Source organism: Anser cygnoides, chromosome 2 (genome assembly GCF_040182565.1).
Source record: "Anser cygnoides isolate HZ-2024a breed goose chromosome 2, Taihu_goose_T2T_genome, whole genome shotgun sequence".
NCBI classification, from domain to species: Eukaryota; Metazoa; Chordata; class Aves; order Anseriformes; family Anatidae; genus Anser; species Anser cygnoides.
Window position 1 is genome coordinate 162,638,461 of NC_089874.1, and position 27,396 is coordinate 162,665,856.

A 27,396-nucleotide genomic window follows, 5' to 3' on the forward strand; every position below is an offset into this window, starting at 1 on the left:
TGACCCATGCAGAAGTCCCTTAGTGTGCCCAGGCCTTTGGTTTTGCAAGTGAAGGGCTTGTGTCATATGCCAGAAGAACAGTAGCAGCCCATTGGTGCTGTTGTCAGTGACATACTTGCTGAGAGAGGTCTTGTGTCCCTTTTCACAGACTCTTAGAATTGTAGACTATCTTGACTGTGAGATACTGTAGAGTATCCAGATCCTTGAGGCTCCATGAGTCCGAGTCCTGACAACATACAAGGCAACCTGGGTGTTAAACCAGATAGAATAATTGAATGATTGAATGTTTTCAGTTGGAAGGCATGCTAATTCCATGATTCCTGTAGGCCTGTTTTAATTACTGGAGGGTCTCTATAACGTCTGCCTGGAGCCTTCTCTTCTCCAGGCTGAACAAGCCCGGCTCTCTCAGCCTGTCTTTGTAGGAGAGTTGCACCAGCTGTCTGACCATCTTTGTGTCCCTCCTCGCAACCTGCTCTGACAGTTCCAGATCTGTCTTATGCTGGGGGCCCAAGCACTCAACACAGTCCTGCAGGTGGGGTCTGACAAGAGCAGAGTACAGGGGGAGAATAGCCTCCCTCCTTTTGCCAGCTGCAATTCTTATGATGCAGCCCAGGAGACGGCTGGCTTTCTGGGCTGCGAGTGCACTGGCTGCTCAGGTTGAGACATTTCCCCACCAATACCCCTAAATCATTCTTCACTGGGCAGCTCATAATCCACTCGTTGCTCAGGCTGTATTCATGTTGGGGATTGTCTCGACCCAAAAGCAGGACCTTGCACTCGGCCTTGTTGAATGCCTTGAGGTTTGCTTGGGCCCGCCTGTCAAGGTCCTTCCAGATGGCATCCCTTTTTCCCCTAAGGTGCTGGCCACCCCACAGAGCTTGGTGCCATGTGCAAACTTGCTGGCTGCCTGATCAGTAGCACTGTGCATGTCAGCAACAAAGAGGTATAATAATGCTGGCCCCAGGACAGACCCCTGAGAGAAAACTTCCCCTCTGATCTCTACCTGGGAATCGAGCGGACTCCTTGAATGTGTTCAACTAGAAAATTTATTGTCTGCAAAGTGGGCCGTCAAACCTCTGACTCTTCTTTTTAAAAAAAAGGATATATGTAAGAGTTCTGTCCAGATGCTTCTTAAACAGCAACAGGCTTGGGCCCTGCCGGCCTGCTGAGCCTTGCTTAATGTTGAGTGAAGTTGAAGGAGTGTTGGGAGCAGAAAGGAAGAGGAGACATCACAGGCTGACATGCATGAGAACTTTATTGTGGAAAAAAAGAGTACAAAGTTATGCAGAGTAGAAGGGACCTGTTCTGTGGTGCAAGTAGTGCAACCATCAGCCTGTGTCCCATGGTACAGCAGGTTTTCGCAGAGCCCCAAGGTCTTCGTGCACTGCAATAGAATCAGCACATGAGAGGTGCCGGGTGGGTTTGTGGCTGGGAGCAAGTCATTGCAGTGGAGAGTACTCGACATGGAAGAGGGTGGAAGGAGAACAAGGGAATGAGAGAGGAGTAGGCCATCCTTCAGCCATGTTTCCAGGCAGCATGGACTGGCCCCGTTCCCTGCTAGAGTGTGGAGTGCCCTGAGAAGAAGAGCTGTGGCTGGTGAGCCCATGCACCATGAACAGCACAGAGGTGCGTCCTCAGTCTGAGAAGTGGCTTGCACAGTCTTGGAGGCTTCAGTCAGGGGTGTTGGTGTGGGTCCTTAGCAGGGGTAGCAGGCTCTTCTGCTGGAGAAGCAGCACAGGCCTTCGGAGCATCAATAATAAATTCAATAATCATGGATTTATAAAGAGCACATCAGGTGTGACCCTCCACAGAGTCTTCAACCTAGAATTGACTGATGTCCCACATATATGACTCTGTGATAGTGCTTGTTGTGAAGGTGTAGGATCATGTTGCAGAAGAAAGCAGGTCAAGGGTGTGCTCACATGGGGAGATTGTTTCAGAGGGCACACGCAGAAGAGCCTTAGCGTGCCTAAGGCTTTGGTTAGGTACATGTAGGTCTTGGGTGATGTGCTGAAAGCCCAGGCGGTGCCCACTTGTGGTGATGTTGGTGACATCCTTGCCAGGTGTGGTGGTTTTACCCAGCTGGGCAGCTGAGCTCCGCCACAACCACTGTCTCACTCCCCCTCCTCAAAGGGAAAGGGGGGGAAAAGACAATGAAAAGGGCTCAAGGGTTGAGTTAAGGACAGGGAGATCACTCAACAATGATAGTCATGGGCAAAACAGGCTCCGCACTGGGAGATTAATCAAACATATTACCTATTACTAACAAACTAGAACAGTGAGAAAGAAACAAAACACAAACAAACTAAAGATACCTACCCCCATCCACCCTATTCCACCTCCTCCCCTGAAGTGGCATAAGAAATGGGCAATGTGGGCTGCAGTCAGTCCTTGTCGCTTCGTGTCTGCCGCTCCTTCGTGGTCCCTCTCTGCCCCTGCTCCAAGTGGAGTCCCTCCCATGGGGCATTCACAGCTTCTTTTGGCAACCTGTTCCCATGCCTCACCACCCTCACAGTATAGAATTTCCTCCTAATATCTAATCAAAATCTATCCTCTTTTTCTTGAAGACCATTCTCCCTTGCCCTATCATTATCTACATGAGTAAAGAGTCCTTCTCCATCCTTTTTAGAAGACCCCTTTAAGTACTGAAAGGTCTCAAGGAAGTCTCCCCGGAGCCTTCTCTTTCCCAGGCTAAACATCCCCAGCTTTCTGAGCCTTTCTTCATAGGAGAGGTACTCCAGCCCTCTGATCATCTTTGGAGCCTTCCGCTGGACTTGCTCGAACAGGTACACATCATTATGTGCTGGAGGCCCCAAACCTGCAGACACTACTCCAGGTGGGGCCTCACGAGGACAGAGCAGAGGGGGACAATCACGTCCCTCGACCTGCTGGTCACACCTCTGTTGAAGCAGCCCAGGATGCAGGTGGCTTTCTGGGCTGCAGGCATGCACTGCTGGGTCCTGTCGAGCCTTTGGTCCACCAGAACAACCCAAGTCCTTCCCTGCAGGGCTGCTCTTAATGAGTTCTTCTCCCAGTCTGTCCTCCTGACTGGGATTGCCCCGACCCAGGTGCAACACCTTGAACTTGGACTTGTTGAAGCTCATGTGGTTCACATGAGCCCGCTTCTGCAGCCTGTCCAGGTCCCTTTGGCTGAAGAGCGTTGAGTGAAGAAAGGAGGAGTGTCAGGCTGGCATGCATTAGAACTTTATTGAGGAAGACTCATGAAAAGGAAGGAGCACAAACAGAAGAGCCGTGGTCAGAGGTGCAAGCAGAGTGACCATCAGCAGCTATGCATTTTGTGTGGGAGCTATTCCCAGAGCACGGAGATGAGAGCATCCTCAGTCCATGAAGTGGCTTGCAGGGCATTGTTAGCTGCTGTCAGGGGTGCTGGCGTGGGTCCTTAGCAGGGGTAGCAGGCTCTTCTGCCAGAGAAGCAGCCCAGGCCTCCAAGGCCAAAGCCTCCAAGGCCAAAGCCTCCGAAGCCACCGGAGGAGATGGGCACTCCCTGGGCACTGAGGTTGCTGCCCACGGCAGCTGATGCGGAGGATCCAACAGCGGTGTTCTGGGGGAAGGAGCTGAGGATGGGTCCTGGCAGGGTGACCAGCACGGCAGGAGGCTGGATGACGACGCGGGAATCCTCGCACTGCCTGACACAGGGCTCGTTGCAGCTGTTAGCCAGCGGGGTGGGTCCGCAGGGGCGGCAGATGTCGTAGCAGGACATGTCTGTGGTGTGGAGGGTCCCTGGAAGAGAGGGCGTTGGGAAGGTGGAGGGTGTTGGGAAGTCGGAGGGTGTTGAGGGTTTGAGGAGTGGTGCTGGGGGAGGCAAAGGGATTGGGGAGGCTTAGGGTGGGGCTGTGGGGAGCATGGAGGTGGGGAGGTGGAAGGGCTGCTGAGGCTGGGGGGCAGAGGGCATGTGGAAAGATGAAGGAGGGGAGCGGGGTTCAGGCTCACCTTGTTGGGCGCAGGGGAGAAGGCGTCGGGAGGATTGTGACGGTGCGAGGCGCAGGGCCGGCTTTTATGCTGGTCCCTGAGTGCCTGCGGGGCAAGAGAGCCTTTCCACATGACATCATTTGGCATGACCTGCTCTTACATGCCAAAGCCTGGCAAGTAACAAGGTGGGGTGTGTTGTCATTCCCACAATGCTCCCTTTTCATTTTCTCCTTTGAGGATGTGTCTGTTTGAACTTGGCGGCACATTTCAAGTGAGTGTATTAAAGACGAAAAGATAGTTCTTGAAGGTGCATGAAAGAGTGGGTAGAAGATGCATCCAAAGCATGTGGGAGGTTCATTGTCATCAGTGAGGTCATGGTTTGGCACTCAGGAGGTGTGGTTAGTGGCTCTGTTTTGAGAAGGGGGCATCAGCTGTTCGCATCCCCAGCAGGCTGGTCTGGATTTCCCAGGTGCGCCGGGCGTGATGCCCTGCCAATTGCATCACATTCACTCTCTCCGTGCTTTCACCCCAACTCATGAGCCTGCATTTAGCCCTTGTCTTTCCTATTGGGTGTGCTACACTGGTGGCTTGGTGTCTGTCTTGCACATAGAGGCTGTAGCTAGGAGCAAGTGGGCTCCCTGTCTTTTCCCTGGGGCCGCAGTCAAAAGAGGCAGAGGAGGGGTGTTTGCATAGGAGAATGTTGTAGTCATGGGACTGTCTTAGGGCTGACAAAATTAAGTGCGTTGGGAGTCCTGCCATGCTTCCCAAAGGGTTGCGTTGGCGACTCCATAGGGCTCCCTTTTGTGGGGCCAGCATGTTGACAGCCGGGGCTTTGGCCTCCGGCAGTTTGGTGGGAGTCCCTTAGGCTGTCTGGTGAGGCATGTGAGAGGCTCACCAGAGAGAGGCTCTGCCTCATCAGAGGCAGATGACAGACATGTGGGACTGTCCAGAAGGTTCAGCCCCAAGGTTCAGGGGAGTTTTTTGGGGTGAGTGTCAAGGGGGAATCCTATTTCTGTGCGTGGTGTTCGATGTTGAGACAGATGATGTGAGCCTTTCAGAGGGGAGCTGGAGGCATGTATGCTGCTTGTGGCTGTGGACATGAGGCCCCAGTGGTGATGGTTGCATTCCAAGGAGTGGGGGGATGGCAAGTGCAGCCCCTGATCTGCTGAGGTGAGTGTTTTGTAGGCTGTCCCACTGGAGCTCGTTGACGAGGATGATGGGGAGGCTGTGTAGCTGGTTATGCAGGAGTCCGTGGGACCTGACAGGCTGCACCTGCAAATGCTGAGTGTCGTGGCTGATACGTTTTCAATAAATAGCTCTCTCATTTATCTTTGAAAAGTCATGGTGACTGGGAGAGGTTCCTGAAAAGTGGAAGAGACTCATCCCACTCTTATGTTCAAAAGATGAAGGAGGAATGTCTGGGAAACTGCAGCCTGGTCAGCCTGAGGTCAGAGTCTGGGAAGGTTCTGAAGGAAATCTTCCCAGAATGTATTGCCAAGCACAGAAAAGTGATGGAGAGTAGTCGACATGGATTTATAAAGAGCAAATCAGGCTTGAGCCTCTGCAGTGTTTTCTACAGAGAAGTGACTGACATCCTACATATATGACTCAGTGACACTGTTTGTTGTGAAGGTGTAGGATCATGTTGCAGATGAAAGCAGATCAAGTGTGTCCTGACATGGGGGGAGTAGAATCAGAATCATAGAATATCCCGAGCTGGAAGGGACCTACAAGGATCATCGAGTCCAACTCCTTGCACCACACGTCTACCCAAAAGTTCAGTCCATATGACAAAGAGCACAGTCCAAATGCTTCTTACACTCTGACAGGCGTGGTGCTGTGACTACATCCCTAGGGAACCTGTTCTAGTGCATGACGAACCCCTCATTGAAGAACCTCTTCCTGATATCCAGCCTGAACCTCCTCTGCCTCAACTTGACACCATTCCCGCGGGTCCTATCACTGGTCATTAAAGAAAACAGATCAGCACTTGCCCCTCCACTCCCCCTTGTGAGGAAGCTGTAACTGAGATAAGGTCTCCCTTCAGCCTCCTCTTTTCCAGGCTGAACAGGACAAGTGACCTTAGCCGCTCCTCATACATCTTCCCCTCTAGGACTTTCACCATCTCAGCAGCCCTTCTCTGGACAGTCTCCATTAGTTTCACATCCTTTTTGTACTGTGGGGCCCAGAACTGCAGACAGTACTGAAGGTGAGGCTGCACATAGCAGAGCAGAGCAGGACAATCCCTTCCCTTGACCGACTAGAAATGTTGTGCTTGACGCCCCCCGGGTACGGTTCACTCTTCTGGCTGCCAGGGCACACTGCTGGCTCATATTCAACTTGCTATCAACCAAAACCCCCAGATCCCTCTCTGCGGGGCTGCTGTCCAGAGTCTCATCACCCAGTCTGTACACATAGCCAGGGTTGCCCCTTCCCAGGTGCAGGACCTGGCAATTGCTCTTGTTAAACTTCGGGCAGTCTGTGATTGTCCAGCTCTCCAATCTGTCCAGAGCTCTCTGCAAGGCCTTTCCACCCGCAACAGAGTCAACAACTCCTCCCAGTTTAGTATCATCAGGAAATTTGCTCAAAACACCTTCTAGTCCTACATCCAAATGGTTTATAGAAACATTGAAGAAGACTGGCCCTAAAATGGAGCCCTAGGGGACCCCACTGGTGACTGGCTGCCAGCTTCATGTGGCCCCATTTACCATAACCCTTTGAGCCCTACCCGTCAGCCAATTGTTCACCCATCATATTATGTTACTATCTAGCTGTATGCTGGACATTTTGTCCAGTAGGATCCTATGGGAAACTGTGTCAAAATCTTTACTGAAATCCAAAAAGATTACATCAACTGGTTTCCCTTGATCAACTAAATGGGTGATCTTATCATAAAAAACAATCAAATTTGTTAAACAGGACCTACCCCTCATTAACCCATGTTGGCTGGAACCAATGACTCCTCCCCCCGAGTAGCGCAGGGGAACAGGGAGCGTGGGCTGCAGTCAGTCCCTGTTGCTTCATGTCCACCGCACCTTCACGGTCACTCTCTGCTCCTGCTCCACGTAGGGTCCCTCCCACGGGATGCCGTCCTTCCCAAACTGAGCCTGTGTGGGCTTCCCACAGGCAGCAGCTCTTCAAGAACCGCTCCCATATGGCTCCGTACCAAGGGGTCCATATATCAGGAGCAAACTGCTCCAGCACAACCACCACAGGCGGCAGCTCCCTGCAGATCCCCTGCTCCGCTGTGGGCTCCTCTCCACAGGCTGCAGCTCTGACCTGGGGGCCTGCTCCTGCAGGGGCTCTCCATGGGCCGCTTCCTCCTCTCCACTGCATTTGTACAGGGTGAAGTGGGAATCGTCATAGAATCATAGAATGGCTCACCTTGGAAGGGACCTTAAGGATCATCTAACTCCAGCCCCCTGCCGGAGGCAGGGATGCCACCCACCAGATCACGTTGGCCAAGGCCCCATCCAGGCTGGCCTTGAACACCTCCACGCCTGGGGTAACCACAACTTCTCTTGGCAACCTGTTCCAGTGCCTCATCCTCTCACAGTGAAGAATTTCCTTTTCATGTCTAGTCTAAATCTATCCTCTTTTAGTTGAAGACCATTCCCCCTTGTCCTATCATTATCTACCCAAGGAAAGAGACGTTCTCCATCTTTTTTAGAAGACCCCTTTAAGTATAGAAAGGTCTCAAGGAAGTCTCCCTGGAGCCTTCTCTTCTCTGGGCTGAACATCACAGAATCACAGAATTACATACTATTAAGGATTGGAAGGGACCTTGAAAGATCATCTAGTCCAATCCCCCTGCCGGAGCAGGAAGACCTAAATCATGTCACAAGGGAACGAGTCCAGATGGGTATTGAAAGTCTCCAGAGGAGGAGACTCCACAACCCCCCTGGGCAGCCTGTTCCAGTGTTCTGTCAACCTCAACATAAAAAAGATTTGTCACATATTTAAGCACCACCTCCTGTGTTCGAGCTTACACACATTGCCCCTTGTCCTATCACTGGGTGTCACCGAGAAGAGCCTGGCTCCATCCTCCTGACACTTGCCCTTTACGTATTTATAAATATCCCCAACTTTCTCAGCCTTTCTTCATAGGAGAGGTGTTCCAGCCCTCTGATCATCTTTGGAGACTTCCTCTGGACTTGCTCGAACAGGAACACATCATTATGTGCTGGAGGCCCCAAACCTGGAGACACTACTCCAGGTGGGGCCTCACGAGAGCAGAGGAGAGGGGGACAATCACGTCCCTCGACCTGCTGGTCACACCTCTGTTGAAGCAGCCCAGGATTCAGTTCACCTTCTGGGCTGCAGGCATGCACTGCTGGGTCCTGTCAAGCCTTTGGTCCACCAGAACAACCCAAGTCCTTCTCTGCAGGGCTGCTCTCAATGAGTTCTTCTCCCAGTCTGTCCTCCTGACTGGGATTGCCCTGACCCAGGTGCAACACCTTGAACTTGGACTTCTTGAACCTCATGCGGTTCACATGGGCCCGCTTCTGCAGCCTGTCCAGGTCCCTTTGGCTGAAGAGCGTTGAGTGAAGAAAGGAGGAGTGTCAGGCTGGCATGCATTAGAACTTTATTGAGGAAGACTCATGAAAAGGAAGGAGCACAAAGAGAAGGGCCGTGGTCAGAGGTGCAAGCAGAGTGACCATCAGCAGCTATGCATTTTGTGTGGGAGCTATTCCCAGAGCACGGAGATGAGAGCATCCTCAGTCCATGAAGTGGCTTGCAGGGCATTGTTAGCTGCTGTCAGGGGTGCTGGCGTGGGTCCTTAGCAGGGGTAGCAGGCTCTTCTGCCAGAGAAGCAGCCCAGGCCTCCAAGGCCCCAGCCTCCAAGGCCCCATCCTCCAAAGCCTCCAGAGGAGATGGGCACTCCCTGGGAGCTGAGGTTGCTGCCCACGGCAGCTGATGCGGAGGATCCAACAGCGGTGTTCTGGGGGAAGGAGCTGAGGATGGGTCCTGGCAGGGTGACCACCACGGTGGAAGGCTGGATGGCGACGTGGGAGTCCTCGCACTGCCTGACACAGGGCTCGTTGCAGCTGTTAGCCAGCGGGGTGGGTCCGCAGGGGCGGCAGATGTCGTAGCAGGACATGTCTGTGGTGCGGAGGGTCCCTGGAAGAGAGGGTGTTGGGAAGGTGGAGGGTGTTGGGGGCGAGACGAGCGGTGCTGGGAGAGGCCAAAGGAGCGGGGAGGCCTGGGGTTTTGCGGAGCATGGCGGTGGGGAGGTGGAAGGGCTGCTGAGGCTGGGGGCAGAGAGCATGTGGAAAGATGAAGGAGGGGAGCGGGGTTCAGGCTCACCTTGTTGGGCGCAGGGGAGAAGGCGTCGGGAGGAGTGTGTGAGTGTGAGAGGTCGAGGGCCGGCTTTTATGCTGGTCCGTGAGTGCCCGCGGGGCGAGAGAGCCTTTGCGCATGACAGCATTTGGCGTGAGCTGCTCTTACATACCAAAGCCTCACAGGTAATGAGGTGGGGCGTGTTGTCCTTCCCACAACGCACCCTTTTCATTTTCCCTGTTGAGATGTGTCTCTGTGGCCTTGGCGGCAGCTTTTAAGTGAGAGTGGCTCTTTCGATGGATTTGCATGGACAGTGCGTTTGAGGGCAGTCGGCAGACGCGGCCAAAGCATGGGAGAGGTGGGGTGTCACGAAGTGAGGTCATGGCGTGTCACTCGTGCGATGCGGTTTGCGGCTGCATTGTTGTGAGGAGGGGGCCCTATTTGCTGGCATCGCCATAATGCAGGCTGGTGTGGGCTTCCCAGATGTGCTGGGCGTGAGGCACTGGCACATTTATTTATGATGATGTTACCCCTCTCGTTTACCATGTGTAGCCACCAGTAAGTGTAATCTCTTAGGAGTTCAGCAAAAATTTTGATAAAATTTCTTACAATGTCCTTCTGAACAAAATGTCAAGCATACAGCTAGACTTATATCTAATGTGATGGTTGAGCAGTTGGCTGATTGGTCAGACTCAAAGTGTATTGTAAGTGTGGTTAACTGTGCCTGGCAGGGAGTCACTATGGGGCTTCCCGAGGGCTCCATTTTGGGTAGAGAAGCCTTGCACATACATGTTGACGAATTAGAGGGCTGGGCTATGACCAACAGCATGAAATTTAATGAGGGCAACTGGCGAATTCCCCATCCGAGACAGGGCAACCCTGGATCCATGTCCAGACTCGGGGAGGAGAGGCTGGAAAGCAGCCCAGCATGAAAAGACCTGGGGGTTCTGGTTGACAGCAAGTGGACTGTGAGTCAACAGGGCGCCCTGGCAGCCCAAAGTTCCCCGTTTCCTGGGTTACATCAAGCACAGCATTGCTAGCCGGTCAAAGGAAGTGATTGTCCCACTCTACTCTGCACTGGTGCGGCCTCCCCTCAAGTGCTGTGTACAGAATTGGTCACCGCAATCTAACGACATAAAACTCTTAGCGATTGTCAAAAGGAGCACTACAGAGATGGTGAAGGGCTTCGAGGGCAAAATGTACGAGGAGTGGCTGCAGTCCCCTGGTTTGTTCATTCCAGAGAAGAGGAGGCTTCACCGGAGCCTACAGCTTCCTCATGAGGGGAGCGGAGGGACAGGCGCTGATCTCTTCTCTCTGGTGAGCAGCAGTAGGACCCGAGGGAATGGCCTGAAGCTGTGTCAGGGGAGGTTCAGCTTGGATATTAGGGAAAGGCTCTTTCCCGAGAGGGTGGTTGGGCATGGGAACAGGCTCCTCAGGGAAGCCATCACAGCACCAAGCTTGCTGGAGCACAAGACAACACCCTCAGAAATGTGGTTAGATTTTTGGGTGGTCCTGTGTGGAGCCACGAGTTGGACGCGATGATCCTCGTCGGTCCCTCACAACTTGGTCTATTCTGTGATTCCATGATTCCATCGCATTTGCTGCCTCCCTGCCTTTCTAACAACTCGCTAAGCCAGTCTTTACCCTTGTCTTTCCCATTGGGTGTGCTGTATAGGTAGCTTGGTGGCCGTGGTGCTTGGAAGGTTGTAGGTGGGAGAAAGGAGGCTGCCTGTTTTGTCTTGTGCAAGCTTGGGGCCATCCTTGTGGGTGGCAGTCCAAGGAGGCAGGAGGGGGCTGCTTGTGAAAGCAGGCTGTTGTCCCATGTGGCCTGGTACTGAGCTCACAAGCCCTTTGATGTCAGCAGTCCTGCCATTTTCTCAAAGATTTGCTTTGGCCACTCCATAGCGCTCCCCTTTGCTGACGCCAGCATCTTCCCAGGCTAGGCTTTGGCCCAACGTACTGCTTAATAGGGGCCCCTTGGGACAATTGAGGATGCCTGTGAGATGCCTTGAGACTCATGAGAGGCTGAGGGAGTGGAACTGCGAGGAAGGGCAAGCTGGGGAGCCCGGGTGTTGGGGGTGAGTGCCTTTAGGGTGAGTGTCAAGGTGACAGCTATTTTTATGCCCTATGTTTGATGGTCAGAAAGAGGATCTGGATGTTTCAGAGGGGAGCTGGAGGCATACAGATTAGTAGACCTTGTGCTGATGTTTGCATTCCAAAGGGCGGAATGATGGCAAGGCCTGCCCGAGGGCAGCTGAGGTGGGTGTTTTGCAGGCTGTCTCTCAGGTGAGCAGAGCTTCTTGCAGAGGCAGATGTGTAGGTTGTGCATCTGGATGTGCATAAGTAATCAGGACCTGATGGGTTGCACCCAAAAATGCCGAGGGTTCTGGCTGATATCTGTGTAAGGCCACTTTCAATTATCTTTGAAAGGTTATGGTGACTGGGACAGGACCTGGAAACTGGAAGAAACTCACTCCACTCCTATGTTCAACAAGATGAAGAAGGAAGGTCTGGGAAACTGCAGGCTGGTTGTTCTGTCATCGGTCACTGGGAAGGTTCTGAAAGAAATCCTCCTGGAAAGCACTGACAAGCACATGAGTGATAAGAAAGAGATGGGGAGTAGTCAGCATGGATCTACAAAGAGCAGATCATACAGGTGCCTTCTCACTGTCTTCTGTGTTGAAGTGACCTGCTGGGTGGACAAGGGGAGAGCAACAGCTGTTGCTTACCTTGCCTTTAGTAAAGGCTTTGCTGCTTGCTCCCGTGAAATGCTCGCAGAGAATCTGACAAGTACGGGTTACACCAACAAACAGTGGAGTGGTCTGAAAAGTGGCTGCATGCCACTGCACATGGTCCTACACAGCCTGCTGACTGTCCTTGACCACGGAAGTTGTACTACCCGCTGTCAAGAGCTTCCTTCCTGATTATATCATTCTGAGATAGTGTTTCTTGTGATGGTGTAGGATCATAGTACAGAAGGAAGCAGCAGTAGGGCGTGTAACACGGGGAAATTTTTTGAGAGGGCATGGGCAGAAGAGCGTTAGCATGATGAAGTCTGTGCTTGGGCACTTGTAGGTCTTGGGTGATGTGTTTTAAGGTCTTGTGGCCCTTTTGGACATGCCCCAATGACCACTTGAGCTTTGCCTTTGTACTGAGGGAAGTGGGAAAGGCGCTGGGAGAAGAAGGGAAGAGGAGGAGCGTCAGGCTGGCATGCTTGAGAACTTTATTGAGGAAAGCGCATGGAAAGGAAGGAGCAGCAAGTGGCACATCCCCGGGGGGTCTTGGATGCACGTAGGGTGACCAACAACGTCATCGTTGTGCGCGGTAAATTTTCTCGGAGCACGGAAATCCTCCAGCCCTGTGATGGGAGCAGCAGAGAGGGAGTCGATCCCTGGTGGCGTTTGGCTTGTGAGCACGTCATAGTAGCAGAGAGAACCAGACATACGAGACAGTGCAAGTCAAGGAAAGAAGTGGCAGAATGGTAGAATGTAAGTCGGCCATGTTTCCAAACATCACGGAATAGCCCACTTCCTTGCTTCTCTGGTTCATGCCTTGAGAGAAATAGCCGTGGTTGTGGAGCTGAAGACGCAGTGGGTCAGCGACGGCACAAAGGTGCATCCTCAATCCACGAGGAGTCTCGCACCATATGTGTGGTGTCCGTGTGACGGACAACCCTGTTAAATCATACTGGCCTCACTAGAAGCCCCAGAGGGACACCACTCCTCCCTGGTCTCCACATGAGCACCGAGCTGTTGACCGCAACTCTTGGTATGTGACCATGCAGGCAATTCATTGTCTGCTGAGTGGCCCATCATGTCTTTCCATTTTAGTGACAAGGATCTATGTAAGAGCATTGTCCAAACGCTTCTTGAACACCACCAGGCTTGGGCCCTGATGGCCACTTGAGCCCTGCTTTTTATTCTTTTTGTCAGGTGAATTTGGAAGAGCGTTGGGAGAAGAAAGGAAGAGGAGGCATCTGAGGATGTGGGATGCAGGCGGATTTTATTGAGGAAAACATGAAAAAGAGGGAGCGTCAAGTGGAAGGTGCACATTCGGAGGTGCCTGGAGGGCGACCACCAGCCTATGTCCCTTGCGTAGAGCAGATTTTCCCAGAGCCCCAAGGTCTCGCTACCCTGTGGTGGGAGCAGCCCCAGAAGGTCTCTGGAGAGATTGTGCTAGTGAGCAAGGCATTGCAGCAGAGAGTAGCGGCCGTAGAAGGTGGTGCTATGGACAGGAGAAAGAGGAAGAAAGAAGGAGGTATGTTGGCCATGTGTCCTGACAGCATGGGCTGGCCCCTTCCTTGCTTGCTTGCTTTGTTGTGCCATGGAATGATGAGCCGCGGCTGGCGAGCCCAGGTGCCATGAAGAGTGCAGAAGTGCGTCCTCAGTCCGAGAGCTGTTTTGCACGGTGTTGGAGGCTTCTGTCAGGGGTGTTGGCGTGGGTCCTTAGCAGGGGTAGCAGGCTCTTCCGCCGTTGATGCAGCCCAGGCCTCCAAAGCCAAAGCCTCCAAGGCCAAAGCCTCCGAATCCCCCAGAGGAGATGGGCACTCCCTGGGCGCTGAGGTTGCTGCCCACGGCAGCTGATGCGGAGGATCCAACGGCGGTGTTCTGGGGGAAGGAGCTGAGGATGGGTCCTGGCAGGGTGACCAGCACGGCAGGAGGCTGGATGACGACGCGGGAATCCTCGCACTGCCTGACACAGGGCTCGTTGCAGCTGTTAGCCAGCGGGGTGGGTCCGCAGGGGCGGCAGATGTCGTAGCAGGACATGTCTGTGGTGTGGAGGGTCCCTGGAAGAGAGGGCGTTGGGAAGGTGGAGGGTGTTGGGGAGGCGGAGGGTGTTGGGGGCATGAGGAGCGGTGCTGGGGGAGGCCAAGGGAGTGGGAAGGCCCAGGGTGGTACTGTGAGGAGCATGGAGGTGGGGAGGCAGAAGGGCTGCTGAGGCTGGGGGTAAAAGGCGTGTGGAGAGATGGGGCCAATTGGGTGGGTGAAGGAGGGGAGCGGGGTTCAGGCTTACCTTGTTGGGCGCAGGGGAGAAGGCGTCGGGAGGATTGTGTGAGGGTGTGAGACGCAGGGCCGGCTTTTATGCTGGTCCTTGAGTGCCCGCAGGGCGAGAGAGCCTTTGCGCATGACAGCATTTGGCGTGACGTGCTCTTGTATTCCAAAGCCTCCTGTTTAGTATGAGGCAAGTGGTCTTGCCTTGGTCTTTATTACTGTCACTTGTAATGCGCTGCCAAGATTCTGTGAAACAGACACATCCTAAATAAGAGAAAATGAAAAGGGAGCATTGTGGGAATGACAACACACACCACCTCATTACTTGCCATGCTTTGGAATGCAAGAGCAACTCACGCCAAATACTGTCATGTGCAAAGGCTCTCTCGCCCCGCGGGCACTCAAGGACCAGCATAAAAGCCGGCCCTGCGCCTCTCACACTCACAAACTCCTCCCAACGCATTCTCCCCTGCGCCCAACAAGGTGAGCCTGAACCCCACCCCCTTCCTTCACCCGCCCCAACAGGCCTAGCTCTTCATACGCCCTCTGCCCCCAGCCTCAGCAGCCCTTCCGCCTCCCCACTGCCATGCTCCTCACAGTACCACCCTGGGCCTCCCCACTCCATTGGCCTCCCCCAGCACCACTCCTCACGCCCCCAACACCCTCCGACTTCCCAACACCCTCTCTTCCAGGGACCCTCCGCACCACAGACATGTCCTGCTACAACCTCTGCCGCCCCTGCGGACCCACCCCGCTGGCTAACAGCTGCAACGAGCCCTGTGTCAGGCAGTGCGAGGACTCCCACGTCGCCATCCAGCCTTCCACCGTGGTGGTCACCCTGCCAGGACCCATCCTCAGCTCCTTCCCCCAGAACACCGCCGTTGGATCCTCCGCATCAGCTGCTGTGGGCAGCAACCTCAGCGCCCAGGGAGTGCCCATCTCCTCCGGGGGATTCGGAGGCTTTGGCCTTGGAGGCTTTGGCTTCGGAGGCCTGGGCTGCTTCTCTGGCAGAAGAGCCTGCTACCCCTGCTAAGGTCCCACACCAACACCATGCAAGCCAGCTCTTCAACTGAGGACACACCTCTGTGCTGTTCATAGCTCATGGGCTCATCAGCCACAGCTCTTCTTCTCAGGGCACTCCACACTCTAGCAGGGAACGGGGCCAGTCCATGCTGCCTGGAAACATGGCTGATGGACAGCCTACTCCTCTCTCACTTCCTTGTTCTCCTTCCACCGTCTTCCATGTCCAGTACTCTCCAGTGCAATGACTTGCTCGCAAAGTCCAAAAACACACTTGGCACCTTCCATGTACTGATTCTATTGCAGTGCACGAAGACCTTGGGGCTCTGCGAAAATCTGCTCTACCATGGGACACAGGCTGATGGTTGCACTACTTGCACCACAGAACAGGTCCCTTCTACTCTGCATAACTTTGTAGTCTTTTTTTCCACAATAAAGTTCTCGTGCATGTCAGCCTGTGATGTCTCCTCTTCCTTTCTGCTCCCAACACTCCTTCAACTTCACTCAACATTAAGCAGGGCTCAGCAGGCCAGCAGGGCCCAAGCCTGTTGCTGTTCAAGAAGCATCTGGACAGAACTCTTACATACATCCTTGTTTTTAAAATGGAGAGTCACTGTTTTGACAGACGGACCACTTAGCAGACAACTAATTGGCTGGATGAGCACATATAAGGAGTTGCGGCCAACAGCTCAGTGCACACATAGAGACCAGTGAGGAGAGCTTTCTCTCAGGATTCTATCCTGGGACCAGTGTTATTTGACCTCTTTGTTGCTGACATGCGTGGTGGGATTGAGCAGGCCCTCAGCAAGTTTGTGAATGGCACCAAGCTCTGTGGGGTAGCCGACACCTTAGGGGAAAAAGGAATGGAAGGACCTTGACAGGCTTGACAGGTGGGCCCAAGCAAACGCAAAGGCATTCAACAAGGCCGAGTGCAAAGTCCTGCATTTGGGTCGAGACAATCCCCAACATGAATACAGCCTGAGCAACGAGTGGATTATGAGCTGCCCAGTGAAGAATGATTTAGGGGTATTGGTGGGGAAATGTCTCAACCTGAGCAGCCAGTGCACTCGCAGCCCAGAAAGCCAGCCGTCTCCTGGGCTGCATCATAAGAATTGCAGCTGGCAAAAGGAGGGAGGCTATTCTCCCCCTGTACTCTGCTCTTGTCAGACCCCACCTGCAAGACTGTGTTGAGTGCTTGGGCCCCCAGCATAAGACAGATCTGGAACTGTCAGAGCAGGTTGCGAGGAGGGACACAAAGATGGTCAGACAGCTGGTGCAACTCTCCTACAAAGACAGGCTGAGAGAGCCGGGCTTGTTCAGCCTGGAGAAGAGAAGGCTCCAGGCAGACGTTATAGAGACCCTCCAGTAATTAAAACAGGCCTACAGGAATCATGGAATTAGCATGCCTTCCAACTGAAAACATTCAATCATTCAATTATTCTATCTGGTTTAACACCCAGGTTGCCTTGTATGTTGTCAGGACTCGGACTCATGGAGCCTCAAGGATCTGGATACTCTACAGTATCTCACAGTCAAGATAGTCTACAATTCTAAGAGTCTGTGAAAAGGGACACAAGACCTCTCTCAGCAAGTATGTCACTGACAACAGCACCAATGGGCTGCTACTGTTCTTCTGGCATATGACACAAGCCCTTCACTTGCAAAACCAAAGGCCTGGGCACACTAAGGGACTTCTGCATGGGTCAGAAATCAGCACGCACTGAACAACTCTTTCCCATCAGGATTTTCTGGCCACCACCTCTGACAAATACCATCAAGACGCTGCAAGCAATGACATGGAATGAGGGTTGCACCTCTGGCATGAGTCTGGATCTTGGGCTCACCAAATTCTCAACCATGGCTCTTTCTCAAAGAAACCCGTACTTTCTCAGCTTCAGAATGGCCATGTCGTCTGAGGGAGCATCAAAGCTTTTACTAAAGGCAAGGTAAGCAACAGACACGGCTCTTCCCTCATTTACCAGGAGAGTTACTTCAACGCAGAAGACACTGAGGAGGCTCAAGCATGACTTCAGTTCTCTAAATCCATGCTGAATACTCCCCATCGCATTCTTATCATTTGTGTGCTGGGCAGTGCTTCCCAAGAGGATTTCCTTCCACACCTTCCCAGAGACTGATGGCAGGCAAACCATCCTGCGGTTCCCCAGACCTTCCTTCTTGATCTTGTTGAACATAGGAGTGGGATGAGTCTATTCCAGTCTTCAGGAGCCCAGTCACCATCAACTTTCAAAGAAAGCTGAAAGTAGCCTTGTGAAGATATCAGCCAGGACTCTCAGCATTTGTGGGTGCAACCTGACAGGTCCTGTGCACTTCAGTACATCCAGTGGCACAGCTTCTCCATCTTCCTCAGCAACATGCACTACTCACCTGTCAGACAGCCTGCAAACCAGTCACCTTGCCTAACCAGTGGAAGGCTTTGATATCACCCACCCTTTTGAGTTGCAGACCGCATGCCTCCAGTTCCCATCTGAAATGTCCAAATCATCTTTCTAAAAATCAAAAACAGGTTTCCCTTTGACCTCACTGATGACACCACACCTCTCCCTTTCTTTGGATGCATCTTCTATCCAGCCTTACACGCACCTTCAAGAACTATTTTTTGGTCTTTAATACTGACACTTGAAATGCGCCGCCATGATCATTGGCCATGTCCTCAGCAGAAGGACCCAAAAAGGGAACATTTGGGGTAGGAAAACACACCCCACTTCATTACTCAACTTACTGTCAACTAGAAGCCACAGATCCCTTTCTTTGGGGCAGCTCCTCAGTACCTCATCCCCCAGTCTGTACATATACTGGGACAGGTTACCGTGCCCCAGGTGCAGAATCTGGTACTTACTCTTCTTAAACTTCATATGACTAGTGATTGCACAGCCCTGTGGTCTGTCAAGATCTCTCTGCACAGCCTCTCCACCCTTGAGGGAGACAACAGCAACTCCTTATTTCCTGTCATCTGTAAACTTACTGAGTATGCATTTGAGGCCTGTATCCAGATCATCTGCAAAAACATCAAAGAGAACTGGGTCCAAAATGGAGTCCTGGGAAACCCCACTAGTGACTGCAGCAAGCGTGACGAACCCCCCCTTTACTACAACCCTTTGAACTTGACCAGTCAGACAACAGTCCACCAACTGTGTTATATATTTATCTACCTGCGTGCCGGACGTTTTGTCCAGGAGGATGTTTTGAGAAACAGTATCAAAAAGGTTTGCTGAAATCCAAAGAAATTGCATGTACTGCCTTCCTTTGGTCAATTAGATGGGTAACCTTGTCATAAAAGGAAGTGGCTGCACCTCATGCCCAGCACATCCAGGAAGCCCCTCCTCACAACACAGCCGCAATCACACCACATGAGAGCAGCACCATGACCTCACTGAAAACACCGCTGCTCTCCTATGCTTGGGTCACGTCTTCTGCTCGCCCTGACATGCACCTTCAGGAACAATCCTTTGGCCTTTAATAATTACTTTGACGTAAAAGGTGCCACTATTGCCAAATGGACATGTCCTCAAGAGAAGGACGTGAAAATTGAGTGTTGCAGGATCAAAAACATGCCCCACCTCATTACTTGCCAGGCTTTGGAATGCAAGAGCAGGTCATGCCAACTGCTGTCACGTGCAAAGGCTCTCTTGCCCCATGGGCACTTGGGGACCAGCATAAAAGCCGGCCCTGCGCCTCGCACCCTCACACACTCCTCCTGACGCCTTCTCCCGTGCGCCCAACTAGGTGAGCCTGAACCGCGCTCCCCTCCTTCGCCCACCTCACCGACCCCATCTCTCCTCAAACCCTCTGCCCCCAGCCTCAGCAGCCCTTCCGCCTCCCCACCGCCATGCTCCCCAAAGTCCCACCCTAGGCCTCCCCAACTCCCTTGGCCTCCCCCAGCACCACTCCTCACGCCCCCAACACCCTCCGACTTCCCAACACCCTCTCTTCCAGGGACCCTCCGCGCCACAGACATGTCCTGCTACAACCTCTGCCGCCCCTGCGGACCCACCCCGCTGGCTAACAGCTGCAACGAGCCCTGTGTCAGGCAGTGCGAGGACTCCCACGTCGCCATCCAGCCTTCCACCGTGGTGGTCACCCTGCCAGGACCCATCCTCAGCTCCTTCCCCCAGAACACCGCCGTTGGATCCTCCGCATCAGCTGCCGTGGGCAGCAACCTCAGCGCCCAGGGAGTGCCCATCTCCTCCGGGGGATTCGGAGGCTTTGGCCTTGGAGGCTTTGGCTTCGGAGGCCTGGGCTGCTTCTCTGGCAGAAGAGCCTGCTACCCCTGCTAAGGACCCACACCAATATTGCTGACAGCAGTCTCCAACACCGTGAAAGCCAGCTCTCAGACTGTGGATGCACCTCTGTGCTGTTCATGGCACACGGGCTCACCAGCCATAGTTCTTCTTTTCATGGCACTTTCTTCCTCTTTCTCCTTTCCACAGTGCCTCCTTCTATGTCAAGTACTTTCTGCTGCAATTACTCAGAGCAAGAAGCCCTTGGGGACCTCCTTTTTGGTGAATTTATCACAGTACAGGAAGACCTTTTTGCTCTGGGAAAATCTGCTGTGCACAAGGCACGTAAGCCGATGATTGCCCTACTTGCACCTTTGTATTCATCCCTTTTATTCTGTATGCCTTCCTTTTTGATGTTTTTTCTTCAATAAAATCATCCTGCAATGCATTCTGAGATGCCTCCTCTTCCTTTCTTCTCCCAACACTCTTTCAACTTCATCCACAAGAAAGACAGGGCTCAAGAGGTCATCATTCCAGATGGTGAAGGGCCTTGTGCTCAGACTCCATCAAGCCTAACACAGAAATCCCATCCCAACATAAACGCAGGGATGGCTTGAGAAAGCTATTGGTGAGTTCCCCAAGGTGCCAAGACCTATCCCAAGAAGTATGTTCACCACAGCCAGCATAGCTTGGCACAATTTTTCCTTCCAGAACATGACACAAGCCTTTCACTTGTCCAAACAATGGCTTGGGTATATAAAGACCATCTGGTCAGGTATCTGATGCAATCTCCCTGTGTCACCACACACCTAACTCTCTTCCCCAGCACCACTCTCCAGCCCTCCTAAGATATGTTACCACAGAAGCAGAAAGAAAAGCAAAGAAACAAACAATGAAAAGAAAGAAGAGAGGAACAACGTGACTTCACAGTAAGGGCTCAGCTCCATTGTCACAAAGGGAACATTACTGGCCATGGCCTATGCCCCGTGTCATGTAAAGGCTAAGAATGTCCTGCAGGAAGCATTGCACCCCTCATCCAACCACTCTCCTGCTCCTCAGCTGTTCATCTATTCAAGGCTTTAGGGCTCCTGCACATTTTCCTGAACAAGATGAGACTGTAATAGGCTGCAAGGGAATCTCACAAAAATATCCACAGAGCCTTCCGCTGGCTGCCTCACACAGAAAGATGAATGGAGCAGGAACTGCAGTTCTCAATGGCCACACAGCCTTTTCCAAGACTTCCAGGGCTAAAAGGAAAGACACACAACAGGAAAGAGGGCCCACAAGCAACCATATGGCCACAGGGACAACGAGGATTGAGCATGAGAGTGGGTACAAGGGTTCTGGCACAAATATGCAGCTCACACTGCAACCACCCTTCCAAGTCTCCTTCCTCCAGCACAGAAACCCTTCTCTCCCCCCCACAAAGTCACCAACCTGTCTCACAGCAGGCCCCCAGCCCAGCATGGCATTCCTCCCCCATGCCTCTTCCCTGTCAGTCACCCCAGCGCCCAACAACAGAGAAACGCAGTCACCCTTCCCACCTCACCTCACCTCCTTCAGCAACAAGCCCTGCTTACCTGAGAGACAATGCACAGAACATCCACATGCATCACAGGAAGGCAGGCCACCCACAAACTCCCAGAAAGCGATTTATCCATCCCATCGACCATCTCTAAAGACCTGGGATGCTCCTTCACAAAACAGCCTGTCCCCTGCCTCCTCCCTGCACATCTCTCCCGCAGAGTCCGTGGGCAGCTATTGCAGCCCTCCAGTCATACAAGCTGTCCCACCAGCCTCAGGTAATCCCATGATGCCACAGTTCTCTGAGCTGACACAGGGCTCTTGCTCCTCCTGCCTACTTCCCAGGCTCTGTGCTTTTGCATACGGGCACCTCAGGTGAATCCTTTTCCCACCTCTTGCTTCTTCCCAAGACTTCTGTAGCTCAGTCACCACACCCTATGTACTGACAACCCAACCTCTGTTTCCCCACTTACCTGCAACCTACAATCTTTCAACAGAACCAGCTTACATCCCTACTCATCTGGTTTCACAGTATTGTGGAATGGTTGAGGTTGGAAGGGACCTCTGGCAGTCACCTCATTCATCCCCTCTGCTCAAGCAGCACCACCAAGACCAGATTACCCCAGATTGTCTCCAGGTGGCTTTTGAGTACCTCCAAGGAGGAGAACTTGGTCACCCACACTGTAAAAAAGGTTTCTACAGATTTACGCAGAACATCTGGTCTTCTACTTTGTGCCCATTACCTCTTGTCCTGGCACCACAGAATCACAGAATGGTTGAGGTTGGAGGGAACCTCTGAAGATCATCTAGTCCAATGCTCCTGCCAAGCAGGATCACCTAGAGCACATTGTACAGGATAGTATCCAGGCATGTTTTGAATATCTTCAGAGAAGGAGACTTCACGACCTCTCTGGGCAACCTGTTCCAGTGCTCTTTCACCCTCACAGTAAAGAAGTGCCCTCTCATATTCAGATGAAACTTCCCGTGCTTCAGTCTGTGCCCTTTGCCTCTCGTCCTGGCACTGGACACAACTGAAAAGAGTCTGGTTCCATCCTCTTGACACCCTCCCTTCATATATTTATATGCATTGATGAGATCTCCCCTCGGTCTTCTCTTTTCCAAGCTAAACAGGCCCAGTTCTCTCAGCCTGTCCTCGTATGACAGGTGCTCCAGTCCTCTAATCATCTTCATAGCCCTCCTCTGGCCTTGCTCCAGTAGTTCCATGTCCCTCTTGTACTGGGGAGCCCAGAACTGGACACAATACTCCAGGTGTGGCCTCACCAGGACTGAGCAGGCAGGCAGGATCACCTCCCTTGACCTGCTGGCAACACTCTTCCAAATGCACCCCATGATACCAATGGCCTTCTTGGCCACAAGGGCACATTGCTGACTCATGGTCAGCCTGCTGTCCACCAGGACTCCCAGCTCCCTCTCTGCAGAGCTGCTCCCCAGCAGGTCAGCCCCCAGCCTGTACTGGTTCTTGGGGTTATTCCTCCCTAGGTGCAGGAACCTGCACTTGCCTTTGTTGAACTTCGTGAGGTTCCCCTCAGCCCATCTCTCCAGCCTGTCCAGGTCCCTCTGAATGCCAGCACAGCCCTCTGGGGTATCAGCCACTCCTCCGAGCTTTGTGTCATCAGCAAACTTCCGGAGGGTGCACTCTGTTCCATCGTCGAGGTCATTAATGAATAAGTTGACCAAAACTGGACCCAGTACTGATGCCTGAGGGACACTTCTAGCTACAGGCCTGTAACTAGACTCCTCACCACTGAGCACAACCCTCTGAGCTCTGCCATCCAGCCAATTATCAATCCACCTCAGTGTCCACTCATCTAGCCCGCACATCCTGAGCTTGCCTATGAGGATGTTATGGGAGACAGTGTCAAAAGCCTTGCTGAAGCCAAGGTAGATCACATCCACCGCTCTCCCCTCATCTACCCAGCTAGTCATCTCATCATTGAAAGTTATCAGATTAGTTAAGTATGATTTCCCCTTGGTAAATCCATGCTGACTACTCCTGATCACTCTCTAATCCTCCACATGCTTGGAGATGACCTCCAGGATGAGCTGCTCCATCACCTTTCCAGAAATGGAGGTGAGGCTGACTGGCCTGTATTTTCCTGAGTTCTCCTTCCTGCCCTTTTTGAAGACTGATGTGACATTGGCTTTCTTCCAGTCTTCAGGCACCTCTCTTGCACAACTCACAAGACCCTGGCTTCATCCTCTCTGCACCCTCCCTTCAGGTATTCGTAGACATATGTGAGATCTCTCATGAGCCATGTCTTCTCCAGGCTCAACAGTCCAAGCTCTCTTAGCACTTCCTCATTGAGGAGGCCCAGGTTGGGCCTCACCACTGCTGAGTAGAGGGGAAGGATCACCTCTCTTGATGTGCTGGCAACATTCCCTCTAATATAATGCAAGACACCATTAACCCTCCTACCTGCAAGGGCACATTGCTGCCCCGTGTTCAACCTGGTGTCCACCAGGACACCCAGGTCATTTTCTGCTAAGCTGCTTTCCAGATGGGCAGCCCCCAGCATGTCCTGGTGCCTGGGGCTGTTCCTCCCGAGCTGCAGGGCTTGGCACTTTCCCTGTTTGAACTCCAAGAGGTTCCCATCAGCCTGCTTCTCCAGCCTGTCAAGGTCCTTCAGGATGCCAAGACAATGCTGTGGCAGATCAGCCATTCCTTGGTGTTCTGTCAGCAGGAACCACGTAGAGGCTATGCTCTGCTGCATCACCTGCACCATAAATGAAGATGTTTACCAGGACTGGACCCAGCATTCTCCTCTGGGATCAATCTCTGACTCTCGACCTTAGGCCTGGCTGCTCACCCTGTTTTTGATCCACCTCACTGCTTGATCATCGAGCCCATACTTCAACAGCTTCTCTATAAAAATCTGATGGGAGACAGTGTCAAAAGCCTGACTGAAGTCAGGCAGACAGACAACATCCACTGCTTTCCTGTCTTTTACCAAGCCAGTCATTTCAGCCCAGAGGGTTATCAGGCCAGTCAAGTGTGACTTCCCCTTTGGGAATCCATACTCCTGATGACGTTCTTGTCCTCTGTGTGCCTGGAAATGAATCACCTTCCCAGGGATCAAGGTTAGGCTGACTGGTTTCCAGTTCCTCGGGTCCTCCTTCTTGCCTTTCTTCAAGGAGGAGTGACATTTGCTTTCCTCCAGTCCTCAGGCATCTCCTTCACTCCCCATGACCATTTGCACATTACTGAGAGTGGCGTTGCAATGTCATCAGCCAGTTCCTTCAGTACTCCTGGGTGCATCCCATTGTAGCCCTTAGACTTGTGTATGGCTGCTTGACTAGGGGACCTCTTCCTTGCTCCTGAATTTCATGCTGGTCTCTGGGACATTGGATTCCTGAAGGCTGCTCTTGCTAGTGGAGACTCAAGTGAAGAAGACATTCACTACCTCCACCTTTTCCATGTCCTCTGTCATCCACCTCCACCTCATTCAGTGCCTTCCCTACTCTTGCTTTTACTGCTTTACACTTCGAGAACCCGTTCTCATTGCCTTTGACATCCCTGGATGTTTGTAAGCGGGTGGACAAAGAGCTCTTACCACACTGTGTCACAAACATCCCATCTCTCTCCAAAGCATGCCAGCAGCTACTACCACACAGCCGAGCCAGGACAGGCTCTCTTCAACATTCAAGCTCAGCTCAAGCAGCTAGCCCTCATGTCCTGAGTGTCCTGCCGGCGAGGCCATGGCCACTGCAGCACCAAGTCCTGCAACAGCAGTGCCATGGCAACCCTGCATGGCATGTGTTGGGCTCTAGGCCCCGCTACCTCCTGTCATCGCCCACCTCTGCTCCAGCAGTCGCAGCCTACCCTCAGCACAGCCAGGTACTTGCAGCCCGCAGGGACTCCTCAGCCAATCATGAGGCAGTTAACAACCAGCACCTTCCAGTCAGGAGGCAGCTGACAGGCCCCAGCTGCAGCAGAAAAGACAACCAACCATCCTGTTAGAAAGGCCCGTTGAAACAAATTGTTCAGATCAACCAAAGGGCTTACAAAAACAACCAAAAAGAGAGGGAAAAAGAAACAGTCAATAAAACAAAACCCTGAGAACAAAATGGCAAGGAATCCCCAAACAGGGGTTATAAATAAATAAATAAATAAGGGGGGAGGGAGGAGCAGGTGGGGCTGGAAAAACGCTGATTAAAAAGTACTCATGAAAATAAAGTAGATAGACCACAAATGTAGGGTTCTGTCATGGTCCCCCCATACTGCAGGGTCCCAGACCCAATGTCCCCATGACTTCCTAGGGCCACAGTCTCACTAACTGCGTATTACCCACTCAGTCTATGAGAGCTATAAAAAATACTGTCCAGCCTTCATATGGAGTCCAGAAAACCCACATGGCCTCAACATACTCAAGACTGCAACCCAGGCAGCATGAAACGTCCTTTCTTGTAGCTACAACCTTACAAGCAAGAAGGGCACTAGGCCACTGACACTGCACACCCAGTGGGAAAGGCAAGGGCTGTAGAGAGTCTACCTCGACTTCAGCAAGGCCTTTGACACAGTCTCCCATAGTATTCTCCTGGAGAAGCTGGCAGCCCATGGCTTGGACAGGTACACTCTTTGCTGGGTTAAAAACTGGCTGGACGGCCAGACCCAGAGAGTGGTGGTGAACAGAGTGAAATCCAGCTGGCGACCGGTCACCAGTGGTATTCCCCAGGGGTTGGTGTTGGGGCCCATCCTCTTTAATATCTTTTTTGATGATTTGGATGAGGGAATTGAGTGCACCCTCAGTAAGTTTGCAAATGACACCAAGCTGGGGGGAAATGCTGATCTGCCAGAGGGTAGGAAGGCCCTGCAGAGGGACCTGGATAGGATGGGTCCATGGGCAAAGGCCAATGGGATGAGGTTCAACATGGCTAAGTGCCGGTTCCTGCACTTTGGCCACAACAACCCCATGCAGCACTACAGGCTTGGGGAAGGCTGGCTGGAAAGCTGTGCAGATGAAAAGGATCTGGGGGTGCTAGTTGATGCTCGCCTGAACATGAGCCGGCAGTGTGCCCAGGTGGCCAAGAAGGCCAACAGCATCCTGGCCTGTATGAGGAATAGTGCAGCCAGCAGGACCAGGGAGGTGATCGTTCCCCTGTACTCAGCTCTGGTGAGACTGCACCTCAAGTACTGTGTTCAGCTTTGGGCCCCTCAGTACAAGAAGGACATTGAGGCCCTGGAACGTGTCTAGAGAAGGGTGACGAAGCTGGTGAAGGGCCTGGAACACAAATCCTGTGAGGAGCACTTGAGGGAACTGGGGTTGTTTAGTCTGGAGAAGAGGAGGCTCAAGGGAGACGTTACTGCTCTCTACAACTACCTGAGAAGAAGTGGTGGGTAGCTGGGGGTCAGCCTCTTCTCGCAGATAACTAGTGATAGGACTAGAGAGAATGGCTTTGAGTTGCACCAGGGGAGGCTTAGGTTGGAAATTAAGAGACATTTCTTCTCAGAAAGAGCACTCAGGCATTGGAACAGGTTGCCCAGGGAAGTGCTGAAGTCACCGTCCCTGGGGGTGTTCAAGGAAAGGTTGGACCTGGTACTTAGGGACATGGTGTAGTGGGTGACATTGGTAGTAGGGAGACGGTTAGACCAGATGATCTTGAAGGTCTTTTCCAACCTTAATGATTCTATGATTCTGTGAAGCAATTTTATTCATAATTGCAATGGCAGGTGTCCTGCAAGCAGGAGTGCACAGCAAAAGTATATCATAACCTTATATTACCAATTACCCAACGCTTGATTCCTCCCTGGTTCCTCATCGACTGAGTAATACAGGTTCACAAACTACTTGACGCTTATTATTATACCATATATGTACAATTTTATTTGACCAGCTACTAACTTCTCTTTTTCCTTCTCTTTTTCCTTCTCGTCTCACGACAAGAGGGACCTGATTATTTGTTTATACGGATTTCGCACTTCTCCTCCTCTTTTTGTAAGCTGTGCTCCTTATCTGGGGACAGTGGCACCTTCCCTTATCTGGTTAACATACTCCCCACTCCCATGCCACTGTCATGCTTGCGCAATCACTTTTCAATATGCAAGGTTTGTGGAATTTTCTACTGCAAAAACACACTCAATGGCAAAAACACCACTTTTTTTTTTTTTTTCACATAACCTGCCAAAGCAGGACACACGATGGGAAAGACAAGGGCTAAACGCAGGCTTGCTGAGTTGGGTTGAAGGCACGGAGGGAGTGAATGTGATGCAAGTGGTAGCGCATCATGCCCAGATACCTGGGAAGCCCAGAACAGTCTGCTGGGGATACCAGCAAATGGGCCCCCCTTCTCAAAACAAAGCCACAGAAAACACCTCATGAGTGCCAACCCATGACCTCACTGATGACAACGCACCTCTCCCATGCCTTGGATGGATCTTCTACCCGCCCTTTTGC

General features: G+C 52.4%; 5 protein-coding genes across 5 annotated transcripts; 2 read left to right on the forward strand and 3 right to left on the reverse strand.

The window, feature by feature from the left end:
* Positions 1-3,209: 3,209 nt before the first annotated feature.
* Positions 3,210-4,057, reverse strand: LOC136789827 (feather beta keratin-like). The gene is made up of 2 exons (XM_066990833.1): positions 3,952-4,057; positions 3,210-3,741 (listed from the first exon to the last, which is right to left on the reverse strand). The coding sequence occupies exon 2, from the start codon at positions 3,719-3,721 to the stop codon at positions 3,401-3,403; it is 321 nt and encodes a 106-aa protein (XP_066846934.1). The 5' UTR covers positions 3,722-3,741; positions 3,952-4,057; the 3' UTR covers positions 3,210-3,400.
* A 4,441-nt stretch (positions 4,058-8,498) lies between these two features.
* Positions 8,499-9,259, reverse strand: LOC106029409 (feather keratin 1-like). The gene is made up of 2 exons (XM_048056802.2): positions 9,238-9,259; positions 8,499-9,051 (listed from the first exon to the last, which is right to left on the reverse strand). Exon 2 carries the CDS (start codon positions 9,029-9,031, stop codon positions 8,711-8,713), a length of 321 nt encoding a protein of 106 aa, XP_047912759.2. The 5' UTR covers positions 9,032-9,051; positions 9,238-9,259; the 3' UTR covers positions 8,499-8,710.
* Positions 9,260-12,643: 3,384 nt separating this feature from the next.
* Positions 12,644-14,381, reverse strand: LOC136789826 (feather beta keratin-like). Its single transcript, XM_066990832.1, has 2 exons — positions 14,224-14,381; positions 12,644-13,996 (listed from the first exon to the last, which is right to left on the reverse strand). Exons 1-2 carry the CDS (start codon positions 14,342-14,344, stop codon positions 13,656-13,658), a joined length of 462 nt encoding a protein of 153 aa, XP_066846933.1. The 5' UTR covers positions 14,345-14,381; the 3' UTR covers positions 12,644-13,655.
* Positions 14,382-14,882: 501 nt separating this feature from the next.
* On the forward strand, positions 14,883-15,646 carry LOC136789951 (feather beta keratin-like). The gene has a single exon (XM_066991280.1). The coding sequence runs from the start codon at positions 14,914-14,916 to the stop codon at positions 15,232-15,234; it is 321 nt and encodes a 106-aa protein (XP_066847381.1). The 5' UTR covers positions 14,883-14,913; the 3' UTR covers positions 15,235-15,646.
* A 3,166-nt stretch (positions 15,647-18,812) lies between these two features.
* Positions 18,813-19,907, forward strand: LOC136789828 (feather beta keratin-like). The gene is made up of 2 exons (XM_066990834.1): positions 18,813-18,965; positions 19,176-19,907. The coding sequence occupies exon 2, from the start codon at positions 19,196-19,198 to the stop codon at positions 19,514-19,516; it is 321 nt and encodes a 106-aa protein (XP_066846935.1). The 5' UTR covers positions 18,813-18,965; positions 19,176-19,195; the 3' UTR covers positions 19,517-19,907.
* The last annotated feature ends 7,489 nt before the right edge of the window (positions 19,908-27,396 follow it).

What these genes read in the sequence shown, in the direction of transcription:
- LOC136789827 (XM_066990833.1), bottom strand. Translation starts at nt 3,721, where the DNA reads ATGTCCTGCTACGACATCTGCCGCCCCTGCGGACCCACCCCGCTGGCT.
- LOC106029409 (XM_048056802.2), bottom strand. Translation starts at nt 9,031, where the DNA reads ATGTCCTGCTACGACATCTGCCGCCCCTGCGGACCCACCCCGCTGGCT.
- LOC136789826 (XM_066990832.1), bottom strand. Translation starts at nt 14,344, where the DNA reads ATGCTGTCATGCGCAAAGGCTCTCTCGCCCTGCGGGCACTCAAGGACC. An exon ending in TCTCCCCTGCGCCCAACAAG is followed by an intron (nt 13,997 to 14,223) that starts GTAAGCCTGAAC and finishes CCTCTCTTCCAG; the next exon opens with GGACCCTCCACACCACAGAC.
- LOC136789951 (XM_066991280.1), top strand. Translation starts at nt 14,914, where the DNA reads ATGTCCTGCTACAACCTCTGCCGCCCCTGCGGACCCACCCCGCTGGCT.
- LOC136789828 (XM_066990834.1), top strand. Translation starts at nt 19,196, where the DNA reads ATGTCCTGCTACAACCTCTGCCGCCCCTGCGGACCCACCCCGCTGGCT.